The 24,703-nt window shown below is 36.7% G+C and overlaps 1 protein-coding gene across 1 annotated transcript; it reads right to left on the bottom strand.

The window, feature by feature from the left end:
- Positions 1-710: 710 nt before the first annotated feature.
- On the bottom strand, positions 711-18,109 carry LOC100373450 (cathepsin L-like peptidase). Its single transcript, XM_085492817.1, has 10 exons — positions 18,033-18,109; positions 12,058-12,204; positions 10,244-10,416; positions 9,892-10,120; positions 9,487-9,685; positions 7,063-7,256; positions 3,837-3,928; positions 2,155-2,316; positions 1,570-1,759; positions 711-1,209 (listed from the first exon to the last, which is right to left on the bottom strand). Exons 1-10 carry the CDS (start codon positions 18,073-18,075, stop codon positions 1,025-1,027), a joined length of 1,614 nt encoding a protein of 537 aa, XP_085348943.1. The 5' UTR covers positions 18,076-18,109; the 3' UTR covers positions 711-1,024.
- Positions 18,110-24,703: the final 6,594 nt, after the last annotated feature.

Raw genomic sequence — 24,703 nt, 5'->3', positions numbered from 1 at the left:
CAGAAAGGGGGAAGGTGTTGATTTTACAACCGGTCATATGGGAGTCTGTTTGCATCAGTTATTTGTAAGTGTAATATATACGATTGAACATTTTCACAGAGGTAAGCACAGATACCATAGGAATATTTTGTCCATATTCATTTTGAGTATATGAACGTAAAATGGCCTTTTTAAGCAAACTTGTCTGAAATTTGACAACCCACTGAAAAAATTGGCCAACAGACATGATTATGCGTAATAGTACATCTTTTTTGATGGAATTAAAATTGATTAGCATTGTCATTGATTTCCATAACACATTTTCAATGATGAAACAGAAATGATTACAACAAATATCCTGGTTCTTTGATCTGATAGGTCAAATCTTATTAATCAATCAGAATGCAGTGTTGTACTGATGCTTTTTTTCCAGGAATTCCTAAAATCAATATTGTAACGCAATGTGGAAGTGAAATTTAAATGCAGAAGTATGATCTGTTAGAATTGATTTCAGCAAAAAAATGGCAAGTTCTTTTTTTTAAATATCAATGGTAATTATCAGTAGCAATTTTCGAAAGCTATTTACTGTCTTTCATGTTTGTTGACAGGTTATTGTCGAAGCATAGTTTATGCACAGTCTACAAATTCACTTGATATTTACGGTGGTCGATATCAACACTGTATTATATAAATTTGATTACCAGTATTGTACTTGAAAAAATCAAACAATGTTCAGTTACCAGGTTTTATGACAAGGTAGTCAAATTTAGAGCATTTTGAAAAGGATTGTTGCATAGCCGAACGTGAACCCAGAAATAGTAATGCCCCAAAAGTGGGGAGCAATTAGTCAAGCATGGGCGCTGAGTCAGACAAGCATGGTGAAATTGTAGTAATTAATCCCTGTATCTTAATAGCCTGATCTAGCCTTCAATTTTGTATTAATTACACTCATATCATCTCTGATGGACGGTGTTTACAATTTTTTTTATAAATACATTTATAAACAAAACCTCAGCTTTGTGCCCTTCACTGTATGAAATAAAGTTTAGATTGTAACAAGGGTAGCATCCGTAGCTACACCACAGTTGTTGTCTTTCTGGGACATCAACACAAATCCATTCATTCCCCAGTAGGTGGACCAGGAATTCTTCACCAACCAGTAGCTTTGGTTAGCCATGGTACCGTATCCAACGGCCAGGACAGCATGGTCCAAATTTTCAGGTTTATTTCCTACAATAGAATAATATACATAGTGATATTTTATTTTATCCCAGTGTGCTGGGTTATTATGTAGCATTTCATAATTTTAGTAATTTGATCTGTTTTAAATCTAAGGTACATCAGTTCATTCTTGAAAGTTAAATTCCGATATTTTATATGTGTATGTATTTTATCGTATATTTGTGTATGTTATTTATTGTATTTTGATGTATGTGTGAGTGAGGAGCCTATAAATGGGACTTGTGCCCGTAGGTCTTTTCAAATAAATAAATAAATATGGAATTTTTATTGTCATGTCATATGTATTTTTAGAATAACCTGTCATTTGTTTAATTATAAAGTTGTTAAATTTAGTACCAAGTGACCTACCACATTCTTCTTCATAGTAGACACCATTAGAATAGAATGATAATGACCTGTGGGAGGCATCAATGCTGACAGACACAGGGCCATAGTTGGCTATGGTTTTCTTCAAAGAGTCAATATCACCACTTGGTACTTGAGTATAGTTGGATATCTTAGTAGCTACCATAGACTTGTTGAAATGACACAAACCATTCTGAAAAAAGAAAATATCAATATATTATATCACTTACATTGTAGTTGTATTGTCTGTAAGACTTAGTTGAAGTCCTGGGCATAGGCAATAACTTGAGCCATTAACCAGAATCAGTTATTGTGTTCACGAGTTATGTATGTTAAAAACTGCTTTTCTTCTGTTATTTATTTGCCATGGTAATGGTTGACATGTTTGACAAATTTTGTGTGTGAAAGGAAGTTCATAACCTTTTTATCAGGATTTTAGACGACAGGTTAACAGGTTGACTAGAATAACGAGTTTTTACAAGGATAGTCTAACTTCAGCCATATTTATCACTGTGAAATATAAGTAGATAATATCATGTATATATGCCAGTATTGATTTACCTTCCAATGTTAGATTAGTAGACTAACCTGTCCTAAGTATGGTCCATACTGTTCTTCACTAGCAATACCACCATTGTCCATTACCCATTGATATGATCTAAACTGCTCTCCACCAAAACAACCATTGTTACCGTAACCCCAAGAACAATCTACCAAATTCTGCTGTGATAACCTCACCAGTTTGTTAGACTGCAACAAAATTGTTATACATGATATATATGCAGATATTTTATCTGATAATCTGTTAGAAATATAGTGATAGGGAATGAGGAAACATTTTGCATAACTTAATTTTTCTGTAAGTAATGCAAATAATTTTGCCTGATGATATTCAAAACATGATGGACTGATGCCAACCAATTATAACATTTTCAAAAACACAGCACCTAAAATAAATTGCACAAAATGAGAGAAGTGAGAATATACTAGCATTGAATCCAACTGATTTATCTGATTAGAATACAATGAAATAATGATACAGAACAGATAAATTCATGTGTCAGAAAATGAATCAGTAGTCGGACACACTTGAAAGCCCATACCGATAACACCAGCTCTAGCAGCCACATTACCGCCCTTCGAAATAACTACTTTCATAAATGGGGCAACCCTAGTGGACATTATTAGCACCTAACCTACTAACTTATCCTTCATAAATTAGGCACCTTCAATAGCCCATATAGCACAAACCCTAGCAACCACTGTACCACCCACTCAACCTACCTTCATAAATAGAGCACCTTCAATAGCCCCTTATATCACAAACCCTAGCAACCACTGTACCACCCACTCAACCTACCTTCATAAATAGAGCACCTTCAATAGCCCCTTATAGCACAAACCCTAGCAACCACTGTACCACCCACTCAACCTACCTTCATAAATAGAGCACCTTCAATAGCCCCTTATAGCACAAACCCCAGCAACCACTGTACCACCCACTCAACCTACCTTCATAAATATAGCACCTGCAATAGCCCCTTATAGCACAAACCCTAGCAACCACTGTACCACCCACTCAACCTACCTTCATAAATAGAGCAGCTTCAATAGCCCCTATACCACAAACCCTAGCAACCACTGTACCACCCACTCAACCTACCTTCATAAATAGAGCACCTTCAATAGCCCCTTATAGCACAAACCCTAACCCCAGCAACCACTGTACCACCCACTCAACCTACCTTCATGAATAGAGCACCTTCAATAGCCCCTATAGCACAAACCCTAGCAACCACTGTACCACCAACTCAACCTACCTTCATAAATAGAGCACCTTCAAAAGCCCCTATAGCACAAACCCTAGCAACCACTGTACCACCCACTCAACCTACCTTCATGAATAGAGCACCTTCAATACCATTTATAGCACAAACCGTAGCAACCACTGTACCACCCACTCAACCTACCTTCATGAATAGAGCACCTTCAATAGCCCCTATAGCACAAACCGTAACAATCACTGTACCACCAACTCAACCTACCTTCATGAATAGAGCACCTTCAAAAGCTCCTATAGCACAAACCGTAGCAACCACTGTACCACCCACTCAACCTACCTTCATGAATAGAGCACCTTCAATACCATTTATAGCACAAACCGTAGCAACCACTGTACCACCCACTCAACCTACCTTCATGAATAGAGCACCTTCAATAGCCCCTATAGCACAAACCGTAGCAACCACTGTACCACCCACTCAACCTACCTTCATAAATAGAGCACCTTCAATAGCCCCTATAGCACCAAAACTCCAACATGATCCACAGACAGCTTGATCTTTTACTTGAGTCACAGCACCTATGATAATAAATGATCAGGTCATTGGATGAAATTGTTCAATGCTGTAAAATGTTGATCAGGTCATTGGATGATATTGTTCAATGCTGTAAAATGTTGATCAGGTCATTGGATGATATTGTTCAATTCAGTAAAATGTTGATCAGGTCATTGGATGGTATTGTTCAATTCTGTAAAATGTTGCTCAGATCATTGGATGACATTGTTCATCGCTGTAAAATGTTGCTCAGATCATTGGATGACATTGTTCAAAGCAATATAATGTTGCTCAGAACATTGGATGACATTGTTCAAAGCTATAGAATGTTGATCAGGTCATTGGATGACATTGTTCAAAGCTATAGAATGTTTGTCAGATCATTGGATGACATTGCTCATCGCTGTAGAATGTTGCTCAGATCATTGGATGATATTGCTAAAAGCTATATAATGTTGCTCAGATCATTGAATGACATTGTTCAAAACTATAGAATGTTTGTCAGATCATTGGATGACATTGTTCATCGCTGTAGAATGTTGCTCAGATCATTGGATGACATTGTTCAAAGCTATAGAATGTTGATAGGTCATTGAATGATATTGTTCAAAGCTATAGAATGTTTGTCGGGTCATTGGATGACATTGTTCATCACTGTAGAATGTTACTCAGATCATTGGATGACACTGTTCAAAGCTATAGAATGTTGATCAGGTCATTGGGTGATATTGTTCAAAGCTATATAATGTTTGTCGGGTCATTGGATGACATTGTTCATCGCTGTATAATGTTGCTCAAATCATTGGATGACATTGTTCAAAGCTATAGAATGTTGCTCAGATCATTGGATGACATTGTTCAAAGCCATAGAATGTTTGTTGGGTCATTGAATGACATTGTTCATCGCTGTAGAATGTTTACCAGGTCATTGGATGACATTGTTCATCGCTGTAGAATGTTTACCAGGTCATTGGATGATATTGTTCAATGCTGTAAAATGTTGATCAGGTCATTGGATGATATTGTTCAATTCAGTAAAATGTTGATCAGGTCATTGGATGGTATTGTTCAATTCTGTAAAATGTTGCTCAGATCATTGGATGACATTGTTCATCGCTGTAAAATGTTGCTCAGATCATTGGATGACATTGTTCAAAGCAATATAATGTTGCTCAGATCATTGGATGACATTGTTCAAAGCTATAGAATGTTGATCAGGTCATTGGATGACATTGTTCAAAGCTATAGAATGTTTGTCAGATCATTGGATGACATTGCTCATCGCTGTAGAATGTTGCTCAGATCATTGGATGACATTGCTAAAAGCTATATAATGTTGCTCAGATCATTGAATGACATTGTTCAAAACTATAGAATGTTTGTCAGATCATTGGATGACATTGTTCATCGCTGTAGAATGTTGCTCAGATCATTGGATGACATTGTTCAAAGCTATAGAATGTTGATAGGTCATTGAATGATATTGTTCAAAGCTATAGAATGTTTGTCGGGTCATTGGATGACATTGTTCATCACTGTAGAATGTTACTCAGATCATTGGATGACACTGTTCAAAGCTATAGAATGTTGATCAGGTCATTGGGTGATATTGTTCAAAGCTATAGAATGTTTGTCGGGTCATTGGATGACATTGTTCATCGCTGTATAATGTTGCTCAAATCATTGGATGACATTGTTCAAAGCTATAGAATGTTGCTCAGATCATTGGATGACATTGTTCAAAGCCATAGAATGTTTGTTGGGTCATTGAATGACATTGTTCATCGCTGTAGAATGTTTACCAGGTCATTGGATGACATTGTTCATCGCTGTAGAATGTTTACCAGGTCATTGGATGACATTGTCCATTGCTGTAGAATGTTGATCAGGTCATTGGGTTATATTGTTCAAAGCTATAGAATGTTTATCGGGTCATTGGATGACATTGTTCATTGCTGTAGAATGTTGATCAGGTCTTTGGATGATATTGTTCAAAGCTATAGAATGTTGATCAGGTCATTGGGTGACATTGTTCAAAGCTATAGAATGTTGATCAGGTCATTGGGTGACATTGTTCAAAGCTATAGAATGTTGATCAGGTCATTGGATGACATTGTTCAAAGCTATAGAATGTTGATCAGGTCATTGGATGACATTGTTCAAAGCTTTAGAATGTTTGTCGGATCATTGGATGACATTGTTCAAAGCTATAGAATGGTTGTCGGGTCATTGGATGACATTGTTCATCGTTGTAGAGTGTTGATCAGGTCATTGGGTGACATTGTTCAATGCAATAGAATGTTGATCAGGTCTTTGGATGATATTGTTCAAAGCTATAGAATGTTGATCAGGTCTTTGGATGACATTGTTCAAAGCTTTAGAATGTTGATCAGGTCATTGGATGACATTGTTCAAAGCTTTAGAATGTTTGTCGGATCATTGGATGACATTGTTCAAAGCTTTAGAATGTTTGTCGGATCATTGGATGACATTGTTCAAAGCTTTAGAATGTTTGTCGGATCATTGGATGACATTGTTCAAAGCTTTAGAATGTTTGTCGGGTCATTGGATGACATTGTTCATCGTTGTAGAGTGTTGATCAGGTCTTTGGGTGATATTGTTCAAAGCTGTAGAATGTTGCCGAGATCACTGGATGACATTGTCCAATGCTATAGAATGTTTGTCAGGTCCTCCAAACCCAAAACACGTCTAACAGAATGATGTAGTTTTTCACTTTCCCTGACGATTTTTTGTCGGTACCTGTCAGATAGTGACAGCCATTATGTTTGTGGACATAATGTGTGATAAGGTGCTGGCAAAATTCTGCCCGATGTTTATCATCCTGTTGAAAACAGTCTGTGATTTTGCTGACAATGCAAACATGGCTTTGAATGATGGTGTTACCATGACCACCAAAATGAATATTCAGTGAAACTCATTGCAAGAAGGGGTGAACTTTTCAAATTCACAGTATTGATCTTGTCGACGAGACATACACTATTCTGTCAGGTGTTAGTAGGGTCTGATGCTGTTCAGTTGGCGAGCACGCCACTCACGCCTACATGTCAGGTAAAGCTGTAAAGTGTTGACATTGGATGAAGTTCAATTCATGTGGGCATGGCACCCAAATCCCAAGTAGGAATATAAATTCACTTACCCTTGATATTCCAATCAATGGCATCAGGAATATCCGTTAATGGCATATCAAGTTTATGGAATGGATATCCTTCATGGGGCACACCACTGTAACGATATCCATTCATTGTCTTCAGTTCATTCTGGCTTCTATCAGCAAGGTGATTAACTGCCAGCTTGTATGTCAGTCCTGCACGGTTCTTGGAGTGTATGTATCTACCAGACACAAAGATTTTAATTATTTCATATCAATCAATATCCTGGGATTATATATTTATTACATGCATATTTCCACAGTATGACATAGTGAAACAACAGAGTGTTGAAACTATTGCTGAAATAATACAGAATACAAAAATATCATTGCATACATCATGTACGCTAATTTTCTTATCACCATGGTGTTCTATTTCACACCTTGCAAACACTGTATGGTAATTCTGCTTATTGCCGCCAAATTGCTGAGATTAGTTAAAATTTCAACTGATTTTGTCAAATTGCAAAATGAACCATTGTTATCACATTCTGTAGTTATTGGATTGTATATAACCCCGAAAGCTACTGACAACATTCAGGCAATGCATACTATGAAACAATTTCGACAGTTCATGATGTAACACTTTCTGATACACAAGTTATGCATTTCATGAACTTAATATATCACTTCATTAATAGTGTATGTTACTGAATGAAGTCACAGTCAAAATAAATATGTTGCTTCTAGAGTTAGGCCACAGCCACCACCTGAAAGTTCTATTTTTAGTTGACATATGGCCACTGACACAACCTGACAGTCCCATTATCAGCTGAGAGATGGCCACTGACACAACCTGACAGTCCCATTATCAGCTGAGAGATGGCCACAACCACCACCTGACAGTCCCCATTATCAGCTGAGAGATGGCCACAACCACCACCTGACAGTCCCATTATCAGCTGAGAGATGGCCACAACCATCACCTGACAGTCCCATTATCAGCTGAGAGATGGCCACTGACACAACCTGACAGTCCCATTATCAGCTGAGAGATGGCCACTACCACCACCTGACAGTCCCCATTATCAGCTGAGAGATGGCCACAACCACCACCTGACAGTCCCATTATCAGCTGAGAGATGGCCACAACCATCACCTGACAGTCCCATTATCAGCTGAGAGATGGCCACTGACACAACCTGACAGTCCCATTATCAGCTGAGAGATGGCCACAACCATCACCTGACAGTTCCATTATCAGCTGAGAGATGGCCACAACCACCACCTGACAGTCCCATTATCAGCTGAGAGATGGCCACTGACACAACCTGACAGTCCCATTATCAGCTGAGAGATGGCCACAACCACCACCTGACAGTCCCCATTATCAGCTGAGAGATGGCCACTGACACAACCTGACAGTCCCATTATCAGCTGAGAGATGGCCACTGACACAACCTGACAGTCCCATTATCAGCTGAGAGATGGCCACAACCACCACCTGACAGTCCCATTATCAGCTGAGAGATGGCCACAACCACCACCTGACAGTCCCCATTATCAGCTGAGAGATGGCCACTGACACAACCTGACAGTCCCATTATCAGCTGAGAGATGGCCACTGACACAACCTGACAGTCCCCATTATCAGCTGAGAGATGGCCACAACCACCACCTGACAGTCCCATTATCAGCTGAGAGATGGCCACAACCACCACCTGACAGTCCCCATTATCAGCTGAGAGATGGCCACAACCACCACCTGACAGTCCCATTATCAGCTGAGAGATGGCCACAACCATCACCTGACAGTCCCATTATCAGCTGAGAGATGGCCACAACCACCACCTGACAGTCCCATTATCAGCTGAGAGATGGCCACAACCACCACCTGACAGTCCCATTATCAGCTGAGAGATGGCCACAACCACCACCTGACAGTCCCATTATCAGCTGCGAGATGGCCACAACCATCACCTGACAATACGATTATCAGCTGAGAGATGGCCACAACCATCACCTGACAATACGATTATCAGCTGAGAGATGGCCACAACCACCACCTGACAGTCTAATTATCAGCTGAGAGATGGCCACAACCACTACCTGACAGTCCCATTATCAGCTGAGAGATGGCCACAACCACCACCTGACAGTCCATTATCAGCTGAGAGATGGCCACAACCATAACATGACAGTCCCATTATCAGTTGAGAGATGGCCACAACCACCACCTGACAGTCCCATTATCAGCTGAGAGATGGCCACAACCACCACTTGACAGTCCCATTATCAGCTGAGAGATGGCCACAACCACCACATGACAGTCCCATTATCAGCTGAGAGATGGCCACAACACCACGTAACAGTCCCATTACTATCAGCCAAAATGGCCACAACCACCATCTGACAGTACCTCATATCAGTCCACTTACATGAATTCAGTGATTATTTCAAAACTTGCATTACCTTACATTATTAGTGAAATGCATTTTGCGCATTTCATGTTCATCATCACCGTGGTATTGCTTATCATGTTTGTTTTTGAACTCATCAAATAACTTGTGTATGCTGTTTTCTTTGTCTGGATTAACAAGTTCCTGCAGAGGATTTGATGCTAAGTGATGTTCAATACCAGGTCCTGGAAAACTTCCACACTTTGATTCATCTACAGGCATAATAAAACATATAATGTGCCTCAGTATTTATTAGAATGATGTATTTGTGTGGTGCCAATTCACGGAAGGTATATTTGTGGGGTGCCAATTCACAAAAGAATGTATTTGATTAAATGGTTGTTCTCTGTGTAATTATAGTGATTAGCAAAATATTCTTGCACAGTCTTAGAGGAAAGAGACATAGCTAGTACTGTACCTTGTATTACAAATATCTTGGGATCAATAGGCAGGGTGTCATAATGCATATAATCCACAATGTATTTATCATAATGTGATCCGAGTAATGAATCATAACCCATCATTTCATATTGTACTGGCTTATTATCAAGCACTGCCATTGTGTAAGTGTTCTTCTTGTTGCCATTGGTTACAACTAATTGCCATCCATCTGTGATAATACCACGTACAATAATCTTCCCAATACTCTGCAGAATTAAAAACATTTTTATTATTAGAGTGGACGAGGATTTTGTTAGAGATGCATTTCAGTATGCACCAGTAATAACATGGCAGGTATGTATAAATAATAATAAATTGTCAAACCTTACTTTGAATTGAGATACATCAGGTAATATACTTTGGATTGCAATAGGACCATCTTTCGTTCCATTCACCAGAAAGCATTCAGCTGCACTCGTACCAGACTTGTCAGTCATTGGAGAAATGATAAAGGATGTACCATATGTTCCCTTTGTCGCCAGCAGATATGTCTTATCCATACCTAGAAAACATTAGGTATCATGTACCATATGTATTTATATAGTAAATTGAATGAATGTTGTGAAAAAATATTTTTGTTACTGGTACTAGTTGGTTGTATTTGAAGGTGATCAAAAGGTGCCGGGTGTTGTAAATATGAATTGACATGTTTTTATTAAATAGGGACAGTACATAAGTGGGTATTTGAACTTAATACGCATGAATGCAATGTTACATCTTTTTTTTTAGTAGACTCCAATTAATTGTATATCATTTCTCTCCACAGTATTATCATTATTATCAACCTTTTCACCACCAGACTTTCTTAAGACTTTCTTATATCCTTCAATATTTCTGGAAATGAACCCTAATGACAAAATGTAAGTCAATTTTCATTTTTTAGTCAAAAAATTTAACTATTTTTGTCCCAATCTTCTGCAGGAAAGTGCAGGACTACCGTTATTTTGTGAATTTGTCATGAAAAGAGGGTAGTTGTGGTGAAAAGGTTAAAGCGAGAGAGTATCTGACCATAGTATGTCATTGTTTACAAACAAGCATCTACCCACAAGTTTTTGTGATTTTAGCGTGCGTTGTTATCATCAATTAGGACTCAATTCTCAGACATGCGCAGGTGACACTCCCTTGCTTTAAAAAAAATCATTTATGTACATATTAAGTAAATTACTCCTTATAGGTATCCATAAAATTGTATGCAATTGTGGTAATGTGTGATGAAAATCTATTTATTGTACACAAGACACATTTTAGAATTAACAAGTCATTGTTAACACAGTCCCCATTCAAAATTTTGTGATCTGACATATCAATTTGATGCTGATGAAGTCATTGAGATTAGATTGAATCCATTAATAGGAGATGGATTTGTGAAAAATTAGGATTTTGCACTTTTACATGAAAATTGGGCATTGGCCGGCCATATTGAATCGAATCACAAAAATAATGTTGGTGCGCATGTATCCCTTGGTATACTATCTTTGTACAAAATTTAAAGAGAAACGTTCATTGCATTCAAGAGAAAGTAGCATGGGTACCATGAAAAACAAAATGGCCGCCAGTTGGCCATATTTGTTAGAATCACGAAAAAAAATGAGGTGCACCTACAATCCAATATGTATGATCATCATACCAACTTTAATCCAAATCAGCCCAGTCATCTCCAAGAAACTGCTGCGATTCAGGTATCAGTAATAGCAAATTTTACATCCAAAATGGTCGCCAGTCGGCCATTTTTACTCCCATCATAAAGTAACTGGACGCGCATATAAGATATTATGTATTGTCTTCAAGTAAAGTTTGAATGAAATCCGTCAATGGATGTCCAAGATATAGCTCCAGACGTACGTACAGACGAAACAAACCCAAATTAATAGTCCCTGTTTTCGGACTTCCTCCGAACGGGGACTAATAATACTGATAGAACACTCGTCTCATGGTAAAGACATTTTTCACATCTTTATAAATTTTATTGAAATCCTAAAATAACTTTCATGAGTGCCATTTTAAACAATCATTCTATGCTTAACAATGGTAAACCCAGGTCAAAATAGTCAATACATGCTTAACTTAACCACAAAATATCCTAAATGTGCCTATTCCTCAGCCTTATATTACAAGTTTGCATGGAATCCTCGCATACACTTACCACCATAGAAGTCCATTCGGCTTGCAGCGGCTGATTTGTTGTAGAACACCTCAAACGGTTCATTGAGTTCGGCATACGGTAATCTTAATATTCCACTTGTATGATACACATCACTGAAGGTGGGCACTCCTTCAACCACAAATATGGCTGTAGATAATAAAAAAAATATTATACTGGTATATTATTTCCAGGGATTTTTTTAAACAAGGGAACAGGGGAGCAGCCCCCTCATGCCATGGCCATGCACCCTGGGGAGCAGATCCTCTGGCAACCATAAAATTCTGAATGACCAGGGATCACATGTGGCCACAGTCTTCAACCAAGGAAGCCATAGAATGCTCCATTTTAACTTATAATTATCAAAAACTCCACACCCTGGTAGGGAGAACCCTTCAATTTAGGTAATAATCTTCTTTGAACTGAGTACAGTGATCCCATATTGTTATTTCACTTTCTTCGTCCTTGTAATATATACGATGTTATAAATAGAATAACACAAAGTATTCATTAAGGTAGAAGCCTACTCATCATTTTTGGGAAAGTTAGTCATAAATCGCATAACAATGTTCATTGGTTTATTATGTAAAATCATGAAGCTATTTTCCCATAATAATACATGTATTAATAATAATAATAGACTTTATTTAAAGACGATAAGCCATAGGCTTATCTCACACATGGTCCTCAAAAATTTGTACAAAATACAGAAATTAATAATACATTTATAAATAAAGTACAGAAATATAACATAACAACTCAATTTTTGACATGGACCATTTAAAATAGATATATTTAAAAGCTCCAATTGAGTCACTATCACGAATTGATAGAGGTATTTTATTCCAAAATTAAGCAGCCGAGAATTGGAAGCTATCTGAATATACTTTAATAATTTTACCAGGAGCCAAGTATAACTTGGATCTGTCTGAATTCCTGGTAGTCCTAGTGCTGACTTCTCTGGTCAATTTAAACATTTGTCTCATATAAGTTGGAGCAAGATTATTTAATGATTTATAGATCATAACAGAGTGCCGGTAATCAACCCTATCCATTACGGTCATCCATCTCAATTTTTTAAATAGAGGTTTAGTAGGAGTTCGCGGAGAGAGATCAAAAATCATCCTGGCCAATCTATTTAACTGGGCTGAACCCCAGACTGTACTACAGTAATCCAAATGGGGAATGATAAAAGCATAACAAAATTTGATACGAATAGCTGTGGGAAGATACGGTGTTATACCCCTGAATCGGGCTAGAAGCATACTCACTACTCTTTATTAATAGACACCATAGCACCATGAAATAGCATTCTTTTGTGCTACAGTGATATATTTTAAGAAACTTGTCTTATAATTTTCCAAAAATCGCCATTCCTAGAAAAATTCTATAGAGCACAATGTTAAAGAAAAATGTCATTTTTTGGCACTTTTAAAACCCAGATTTTTGAAATAATTGTGGTCAACAAAAAATACTCCATCATATATATATAATTTTTCAGCCTATGTCACCAGGCTACAATTTGAGATATGGCATAATATCTCTGCCATAGGAATCTATGGTAAAAGCACTATAATAATAATGCCAAAATGGCCGCTATTCACTAAAATAGAACCATGATTTTTTCGAAAATTAAGCTGGTGACCCCTACCTTTTTTAAACTCAGAAGTACAATTTATTGAAAAACTACCTTAAGGTAGTACAATGGTTGTATCAACCATCATGTAGCAGAGTCTGACCCAACCCCCGTACTGCCAGATTGTATATTTTGCGGTATTCTTGTGATAAACTTATTGTTTTTTAAATTAGTGTTATATTATAATGCGTTTGTTCGGTAACACTGCTAGATTTTAAAAATTATTTTTGACCTGTCATATTTATGTTTATACTGATTTTTGATCCCACTCAAGTTCGTGACAAGCCTTGTGACCGGTGCATGACAAATTCTAAATAGACAATATCTCCAACTGTGTTAGTGAAACTCTACACGTTGCTCAGAACTCGTAAATAAGTTTTCTTGATTTATTGTACTAATACAAGCCGATTTCCTGTGGTTGTAGTGGGCAATAACTATGAGCTAGTAGGGAGCCTTGTATGCAGAATTATTAATTTAGAGTGAAAATGCCAAGAATTATTATATATCATTCTACCATATTAGGACATGCGAATTCTAAATATGGAATGATTACACACATAAGCGTTCTTTAATAATAAAAACAAACATGGCTGCCACCAGGATTTGACACAGGATCCACACAAAGAAGTTCACTGATTCTGTTCTAAACTTTTGGGGATTTCGGCATTCCAATGATGTATCCTTGAAAAGCAAAACCTCTGGTGTACTGTCTTCATGCATACTTTTCGATATCCTCATAATAACCTCATTTTACTACTAGTACATGGATACGTGTCTAATTTGCATAATTATTTCATGGCTCTCCTTGTTTGTGCAGGAAGATAACTTTGGAGGTCGTAATATTTAAATTACACAATCATAAAAACTCAAAATATATCTAGTTCAAGATATGCACCAAATGCAAAGAAAACTTTAGAAAGGACTATTTTATCTCATTTGCATATCAGTGGTAAACAATATATCTGTTTACAGGTTTTCATTGGGTACCTCACACCCCAGGATGTGGTGTCAATGACCGTTCACATGGCTGTGATAGGGGTGCCTTCAAGACTCAACGTAATTACCACTCATAGAACCGCACGGGCGCTTGCAACAGGATTTATGGTTAAGAGAGATAGGCTTGGGTAGGGTTACCGGTATATACTAGTATAGAAATAAAGACAGGGTATGAAACGTCCGCACTTGGAATCGCTGTACACCAAACAAATATGGCTGGTTTGTGAATAAACTTGCACACTACACTCACTAAAAAAGCAATCCACTCTTATTTATCCAATTTTGTCATACGTTTGTAATAATTTGCCTGTAAATTCGCAAAAAATGATAATTTCTGGCGCTATCGAGCGACGCGACGTGAAAAACACAACTACTCCCTGACAAGCTTCGCCCATCGAACGCTCATTGGTGGAAAGGGCTTGGGTCAAAGGCTCACACTGATTTCAAATACAATTTATTTTTCACCATACGTATACATCAATCTACACAGTATATATACAGTACACTGCAAGTTAGTTCGTCTTCTTTTTAAATTCTGTTTTTACATGTACATGTACATGTATATACAGGATTTTGACAAACTTGAGAAGTGCAAATGAGAGTGATGGTATTGTGTGTGGGTCAGTTTACAAAGCGTATTCTACGTCATTTGCGACCACCACTTGAGAGCGACAAGATTAATCAAAGAAAGCTTAAAAAGAACTCCCGTATGCTGAGAGTATTGAAGACACATTAAAAATTAATTCAAAATTACTTGTACATGAGATATTGATGGAAAAGCTGAAAACTAATTATGTAAATCAGGTAACTAATATGAACAGAACAGAACAAAAAAATTATGAATTAATATGCTAATTAGAGAATTAATATGAACAAATTTTAACCCAAAATGAATCAGGCCTGTCTATTGTTCTAGAGCATTTATGTACCAAATTTTATTCAAATGTGATGATCAGTAATTGAGATATCAGTGTTAATTAATTATGTTAATTAGGAGATTAATAAGCATAAATATTTACCAAAAACTAATTGGGTTTCTGCATAGTTCTCTTTAAAAGTTTCATTAAAATCCAATTTGTGGTTCTTTATATATCAGTGGAACATTATGCAAATTAGATAATTAATATCCAATTAAAACTAATCAGGTCTCTGCATAATCCTAGAAGATCTATGTAGCAAGTCTCATTGAAATATGATGATTACTACTTAAAATATCAAAAGCTGAAAATTAATTAATTATGCTAATTAGGTAATTAATATATACTGATATTACCCTAAAAACTATCAGGTCTGTGCAGTGTCCTATGACATCTATGTACGAAGTGTCATTGAAATGTGATGATTACTACTTGAAATATCAAAAGCTGAAAATTAATTAATTATGCAAATTAGCTAATTAATATATACTGATATTACCTGAAAAACTATCAGGTCTGTGCAGTGTTTTATTACATCTATGTACCAAATTTCATTGAAATGTGATGATTACTACTTGAAATATCAAAAGCTGAAAATTAATTAATTATGCTAATTAGGTAATTAATATATACTGATATTACCCTAAAAACTATCAGGTCTGTGCAGTGTCCTATGACATCTATGTACGAAGTGTCATTGAAATGTGATGATTACTACTTGAAATATCAAAAGCTGAAAATTAATTAATTATGCAAATTAGGTAATTAATATGTACAGGATAAAACTATGCACTGGTGTAACCAAACCATGTAATATTATTGCCACACACAACCTATTAATTGAATCAAATCCAGTAAATAGTAAAACTGTTCAAAGTGTTGTTGCATATTATCATAGGCAAAGTTCTACTATCAGAAGAGCTACCGGCCAAAAACGAAAGACAACTTTAGATGAGCCTAGCCCTGAAAGAAAAAAAATGTGTCGTTTCGGAAATGAATGTAAGGGGTGTGTTAAACATAATAGCACCGAACGGTGATTCAAACATGCGTTCGTTATTGACTTCAATAATCAATAATAGTATAAAGTGCAACCCAAAGAACGTAGTGAGACAGGGCAAGAATCCAGTTTGCAATTCAACTTTGGTGCAGGGGTCCACAAGGTTACCAGGATACCATTGACAACAAATACTTGATTCTGCTGTCCACGAGGTTGTTAATGATGTATAAAAATGTCATAAATCAAAGGCCTGGATTCAACCCATATGTGTTTAGGTGGACAACGACGTGTACTGGAATGTGGATTAACTGGTGGCATAATAATGGATTAAATGAGCATACAAGAAGATTTGCAGCTTGACAATAAGGGCGGCAAAAATCAATATGTCGGTGAAATTAATTAATTAATTATTAAGCATCAACGGCGAGATGCCAGACTTGCGACAAAGCAGAGAGAGCACCAACCACTGTCAACGAAACAAGTCACCTTTTGATTATATATAGGGTGATATACCTCGGTGAGGTGAGCGAGAGTGTGACCCTTTGACCTGAGTTCTTTCCACCAATGAGCGTTCGATGGGCGGAGCTTGTCAGGGAGTAGTTGTGTTTTTCATGTCTCGACGCTCGACAGCGCCAGAAATTATCATTTTTTGTGAATTTACAGGCAAACTATTACAAACGTATGACAAAATTGGATAAATAAGAGTCTGATAGTCAAGTAGATTGCTTTTTTGGTGAGTGTAGTGTGCGAGTTTATTCACGAACCAGCCATATTTGTTTGGTGTACAGTGATTCCAAGTGCGGATGTTTCATACCCTGTCTTTATTTCTATACTAGTATATAACCCTACCCAATCCTATCTCCCTTAACCATAAATCCTGTTGCAAGCGCCCCTGTAGAACCGCCAGCAGAATAGAATAGAATAGAATAGAACAGAACAGAACAGAACAGAACAGAACAGAACAGAACAGAACAGAACAGAACAGAATAGAATAGAATAGAATAGAATAGAATTTCTTATTTGGATCGTACCAAAGAAAATGGTCAATAACAACAAAAATATTTAGAACTTAAACATCAAGAATATAAAAAATAAATTTTGCAAGAATGAAAGAATCATTGCTTAAAACAAATATTAAGAAATAATTCATTCATGATAAAAGCCTATTTGAAGCATAAACGACACCAATACTATTCCACAGCAAATTACATTGTAATCAGAGTTAATATTTAATACAGTGTTATTATTATTTTTAACACTTCAGTGCTTCATGACGCCTGGAACAACCCCGAGTGTAACAGACGGACCATGTGCCGATTGTTTTGTTCAAGACACATTCATGCCAAAATCACGTGAAAACAAATGATCTAGTAATCCGACGGGTAACTAAATGAGATGGCAATTAAACGTAAAAAAACATTAAATACTTTACCACATAGCAGTGCTAGCACCTGGATGCACAACATTTTAACCATGTTTTGCTAATCACGTGTTTAATACGCAATCACGTGAACACGAGATCCGGGTTCAAAGGTTAATTCACAGTCCCTCTATCCATGGAGGTAAAAAGAGATGTTTTTACCTCCATGTTTGGAAATTGGAAGAAATAGTTCTATGATTATTACAATATGTTGTACAGTAACATATTTGAAATTCACTTTCTCTAATAAAAGTATAATATTCCAGGTACATATTTGACACTACTGAATGTTTATAAAGATTTAGAAACATTTATTTTAATCAGTGATTGTTTTGTTCATATTTGATGAGTTGAGATTCACTGTCATAATTCTCGTTGTTGTAAACGAATGTGAGGCTATGATGTATGCAAATGTATGTGTGTTGTGAGGGGGTGGGGGCAAACTGCATTTATTGAAATGAAATTTTTATGGTATGAAATTTATTGAAATGACGTTTCCGCTATTTAGTATTCTTCTGATTTTAGATGTAATTTTACCAATCACAAATCGATAGTTTTTCAAGGGTGATTGTGACATTAACAACAATATAAATGCCTGTATTTATATTCCAGCAAAGCATATACAAGATGTAGCAAAGATGCATGACTGGATTACACGTCTGGTCTGCGTCCCATTAAATTATATTTCCAATTTGTTTGTTTTGAAAAATAAATATAAAGAAAGGCTTGACAGATAAAACAGGTTTGCATGATTGACTTTCACATGTCGAACATAAATTAACCCGTGCAGTTATTAGTGGTTACCTAATTTTAAAGTGACAAACACTGTGACAAACAACAAATGTAAATTTCTTTGCCTATGCTAGAACATTTTAAAAATAACTGACGAGCTCTCCGAATATATATATATATATATATATATATATATATATATATATATATATCAGTTCTTTTTATTTAGATCATGGCAATTTTTTGGTCAGAGCGCCCTCTAGTTTTGTGGAGAATCATGTTCATTTGGAATGCTCTGATTGGATGGAAGTTCAAGCCTAGCAAGGTGTGATAGAATTGGCCTGTTATGTTCAGATTCAAATAAGCATGAACCACTAATTTGACAGGGAAGTGATACTTATAATGCAGCAAGCTGTTCTAATTGCTGTTGTGGTAGAGTTTTTCTATTTTCCTGTCAAATGCATTTATTGGTCCACTGAAAAATGAAAATAATGTTCCCTGTAACTTAGACTCTTATTGATCAAGGCATTTTAAAAATCATGGGTGTTAACTCCCCTCAAGTTATGACCCGTTGTCCCCTACAGAATAATGGTTGCATCTAATATTAAAATAAAGATGGCGGAGTATAGCGTTGATTCATCTCGTTCTACTCTGGATTACTTGGAGTCAATAAAGATCCTAGAAAGTTAGTATTTATATGCCTGTGTGTTTTTTGTTTGTTTGTTTTTTCACTGTCTTTGACTTTCCCAGTATGTTTGTTGCTGTTGACAACAATTCAGTCCTCTGCCAGGCTTCAGTCAATGTTTTTCTTCACTACCTACCCAACTCCTCGTCGGGCACTATGTAGCTGGTGTGGTATATTTATCACAGACAGTAGGGCAATTGTCACATTTAGTGCTCCAAGAAAATATTCTCTGTCCATGTGTATTTATATAAATAGATGCAGTTTCTTTGGCTTGAATAACGATCACTGGCTTCGTACATACAGGTATACTGGTTTACCTGTTTCTAGTTGAAATATAGCCAATCTTATTAACCAAGACAGTTGGACATTTGCCACATGTCACAACACTCATTTCCAAGTGCCATAGCTTGAAACAAGTAGTCAAATCTGATATTGGCTGGAGCTTTAGTTTATATGGACATGGTAAATGGCAAACTAGATGGTCAGAAAGTAATAAAAATAATCACAGCTTTACTCCACCCACCCCAATATGAAGTAAAAGGCTGTTTATAAGGCCATGTATGATGGTTTCATTTTTCTTATGGAAAACAATTTTAATTAAAAACTTCTATGCTCCTGTACCCAACCGTGGGGGTTCATCACACTAAACAACAGGTGTCACTATTACTAAGATAAATGTACTTTTTTTTCATTAAAATTACTGATATATATATATATATATATATATATATATATATATATATATATATATGTATCATATTTTGTGACCAGCCACACTTTAATTTGTAAAAATGCTCAGGCATACGTAAATGCTATCAATATAATGATTGTAACCGTGTAAACTACCCCCATATTAGTATTGTAAATGGTTCACTGATCTCACATTCCTGTCAGAAAAAGTATATTCGTTTTTGAGACTAAAAGTAATATTTATCTCTAAATTCGACATGCGTCATCTTGAGAAGGACAAAATAATTTCGTACGTCCCCACATCGCAAACAAATAACAGCGAGTTGGGTAGTCTGGTTCCCTGCCCAAGTTTTCACCGCTGAGGGCTCAAAGAAAATTTCTAAAACCGCCCTCAGCGTTGAAATGGGGCAGGGAACCCAATTGATGTATGCGCACGCTATATACCTCACGAATAGAACCTCACAGATACGACCTCACGAATAGGACTCAGGAAGTGACGTATTGATTGTTCAATGGCGTTGTGGCACATTATAATTTAACGTTGCCGGGCCCATTAGTATCAATATATTTGGTATTTCGTAAATAGAAACTGAGCTCGCGACGTGGACTCGGGTCGCACACAGTCGGACAGAGCAAGGGAGTGTTTGGTTATTGAATGACCCTTGGTTTGCGGTGCTACTATTCGATGACTCGCGATGTAACGGTCGGTACTGTGACTGATTCAAACGCCGTGTGCCGTTATATTCCTGGGCACAGAATGTGTTTTGAGGCCTTCGAGTTCCAGTTCATAATCTTCAACTTACCGGTAGTGATGTTTTCAACAATTAGATTTTTCGGTACTTTGTAGAAGTTGGTCATGGAGAGCGACACGTTTACTATAGAGTCCTGTAGGTCCTAGCGAAGTACTCTGATGACAACAAACAATGATGCTCGCAAGATAATTCTAAAATAAAACAGCGTTTGCTTATAATTATAAATGTGTGGGTTGAATAGAACTGCGGTGCTATCTAAATTTAGCTTTGAAAAACAGATTTCCAAATAATCTGGGTGACAGGAAACTCTCAATCTATTACATAAAATATACATGATTCGTCTTCATAGACTAAAAAAATATTTGACCCATTATTTGAATTGACCATCAGCACTAAGTTTCATGTTTTAATGCTGTAATGGAATTATTTACGTTCAACAAACTTATATAGAACTCACGGTTTCACGTTTTGTCACAGTCCGTGCTATTACAGAGAATGGCATTTTCCAGTACACTAATAACGCTTTATAAATTCTCTCAGAGTGCAAATTTTATTTCAAATGACAGCAGTGTGATGATACCATTCAAGGGAATGTTTTATTTGCAAACTCAATGTCGAAATATGTAAGATGGTATGTTTTAATAGGTGTTCTAAACTCCACTTCTTATTTATATTAGAAAAGGTCTTAAAACTCAGGCTCCATTTTGGGTAAATTGTACTAAAATGGATATTCAAATTTCGACATTTTGATGAAGATGTGTTGTCATAATAAGACATAGTTCTACATTACACTGAAAAGAGTTTGAAATGAGAACTCCGTAGCGCAGAATGTACCTATACCTCTCCAACACAAGGAGCTTCAACTTGGCAGTGAACCCCTTCCATTCACGGTGAATCGTCATTTAAGGATGTAACCCTGCATATTGTCTGTCTTTCTGTTGTCTAATAAGTATATTAAATGAGATTGGGTAATGGCAAAGAAATATTATTTTCTATTGCTATTTTGACAAATTATTATACTCAGTTTAGGTGATGAATTCCACGTCTTTGTTTCACTCATTTAATGAAATATACATTGCACTTACTACTAAATCAGAAAATACAACAACAGCTACATACAAATTAAAACAATATAGAGTACTGAGGCCTTTCATAGAAATGTAGATGTTTTAAGAATTATCATATTTCTACCGTTAAATGCGATTTCAACTTGTTCATTAGTACGGCTGCCAGTGAATGCAATTCATATTCACATAACTGACTTGCAGTTGATTGCCGAATGCTCTGTGAATCAAAACACATTTAAAAGATGCGTAAACTAACCACTGAGCTTAATGTTTCATTTCGCCACGGTTTTGAGAATATGGGCTACTGGCAATAAGCCCCTGCAAAATTCGCCGATTGGCTTTAATACTAACCTCGGAGTATGCAATGTTATTTTTCTTTTAAGGGGCAGTTACACGTGATTCTTTGTGAACCCTGTGACAGACTCATCAAGGCGTAAAAGACAAAATATCCGACATGTACATATAATACACATATCCATGTGATACTAGTATATGACCCAACCATCCGACTACACTATACATATCCATGTGATACTAGTATATGACCCAACCATCCGACTAAAACTACACATATCCATGTGATACTAGTATATAACCTCAACCATCTGACTACAACTACACATATCCATGTGATACTAGTATATCACCTCAACCATCCGACTACAACTACACATATCCACGTGATACTAGTATTTCACCTCAACCATCCGACTACAACTACACATATTCATGTGATACCAGTATATCACCTCAACCATCCGACTACAACTACACATATCCACGTGATACTAGTATATCACCTCAACCATTCGACTACAACTACACATATCCACGTGATACTAGTATTTCACCTCAACCATCCGACTACAACTACACATATCCACGTGATACTAGTATTTCACCTCAACCATCCGACTACAACTACACATATTCATGTGATACCAGTATATCACCTCAACCATCCGACTACAACTACACATATCCACGTGATACTAGTATATCACCTCAACCATTCGACTACAACTACACATATTCATGTGATACCAGTATATCACCCAACCATCCAACTACAACTACACATATACATGTGATACTAGTATATGATCTCAACCATCTGACTACACTACACATATCCATGTGATACTAGTATATGATCTCAACCATCCGACTATTTTATAAAATTTATTCTTTACTCTGGGTTTTAAGTGCTCAGTCAAGAGAGCAAGTAAACATTATTCCTTGCAAAATCCGCTATTTTTATGATGATGCACAGTCCCTCTGATGATACAAGGGTTCTTCAGCTTTTTAAATAAATTTCAAATACGTACACAATTTTTTAAAAACAACAACAACAACAACAACAACATTCAATTAACAAAAACATCAAAAGCATACCCTATTGGCGTAATTTCAACACATCAATAAAAACGATTGCCCTGTTAGCATTTTGCCCATCTTTATTCTAAACACCGAATATACATGTTCCTGAATGAGGTTTGCACATTCAACATTAGCCGGCCAAAAAATGAAAATATACTTCTATGAAATCCAGAAATATCATTTTGAAAAAAAATATAATTCATCATACCACCATCATGATATAATTCAGTGTTTGGCTGAACTATTCATTACAAATTATCTCACATCAAAATGTATCATACGCCTTAACGATTAGATCAACTAAGTTCTGTATTCAGGAAGGAAATTATACATATTTATGCAGTTAACACGCCAGTCTGTTCTTCGCGATTATTCAGGGGCGGGGGAATTCTGAACGTCACGTACTACTAAGTATACCTTACCGGAGATTCGCTGGTAGGTTCGCCGGAGAGATTCACAGAAGAAATTACAAAAATGTAAAACTTGAAGATTGATTAGTAACCTCTTTTCCGTTTATCTTATATGTCGGAAAAAATATACCCGTATTTTGTTTTCTCGATTTTAATAACCCTACCTACGTGTAGACATTACTTTCTATTGCATAACCACATTCACGGGCATGCACGCGGGGGGGGGGGCAGTTGATACATATAGCTGGGTAGGGAAGTGCTCAAAAGTGTGGCCAATTTTATAACTGGATAGTGGCAAAATCTATACCCATGTTTATACCAAAGTACCATTTCTGTCCTCACTGTTTATTTCGAATAAAACAGTTACCTAGGGATATGAGGCCGGAATCTGAGGTGGAGATATTCGCTCATATACGGAACCATAAATACACCAAATTGGGAAAATACTACCGATATTCATACCTATCTTGATCAGAAATAAGACCGATACTTATTTCTAATATTCTAAAAACGAGAACCACTTCAGGGGCACGTAAAATATGCCGCCACTCGAAAATCAAGCTGAAACCTTTTGTGTCAGCACAATTTGCCCCTCAAAATGAAGGAAATAGCTTAGGTTGTAGAGGGTCTAGATTTCAAAATTCAAGGAAGAGTATGCCCCTGGGTCCTCCTAGTAAGCGAGGGGTGATGAGCAGATCTCGCCCCTCCATGGGGTATTTCGTTCCACCGCCTCTGTAAATCATAATAGCGACTGATTTGAATATCTCGGCAAAATGTATCCTTGTTTATATTACTGTGACCCCCCCCCCCAATACGAGACCACAAAATCTTTGTGCGCGTGTGTTCTCTAGAAAAGTTTGTTCTAGATGATTGGATATAAATTGTATTATCTGATGAAATGTTGAAACCTGTCTACACAACGGAGCAAATGTAACTTCCAGCCATATGTGCTAATTGTTGTAATCTT

The sequence above is a fragment of the Saccoglossus kowalevskii genome, chromosome 18, assembly GCF_978046115.1.
Source record: "Saccoglossus kowalevskii chromosome 18, keSacKowa6.1, whole genome shotgun sequence".
Lineage (NCBI taxonomy): Eukaryota > Metazoa > Hemichordata > Enteropneusta > Harrimaniidae > Saccoglossus > Saccoglossus kowalevskii.
This window is presented reverse-complemented; position numbering and strand designations above follow the sequence as displayed.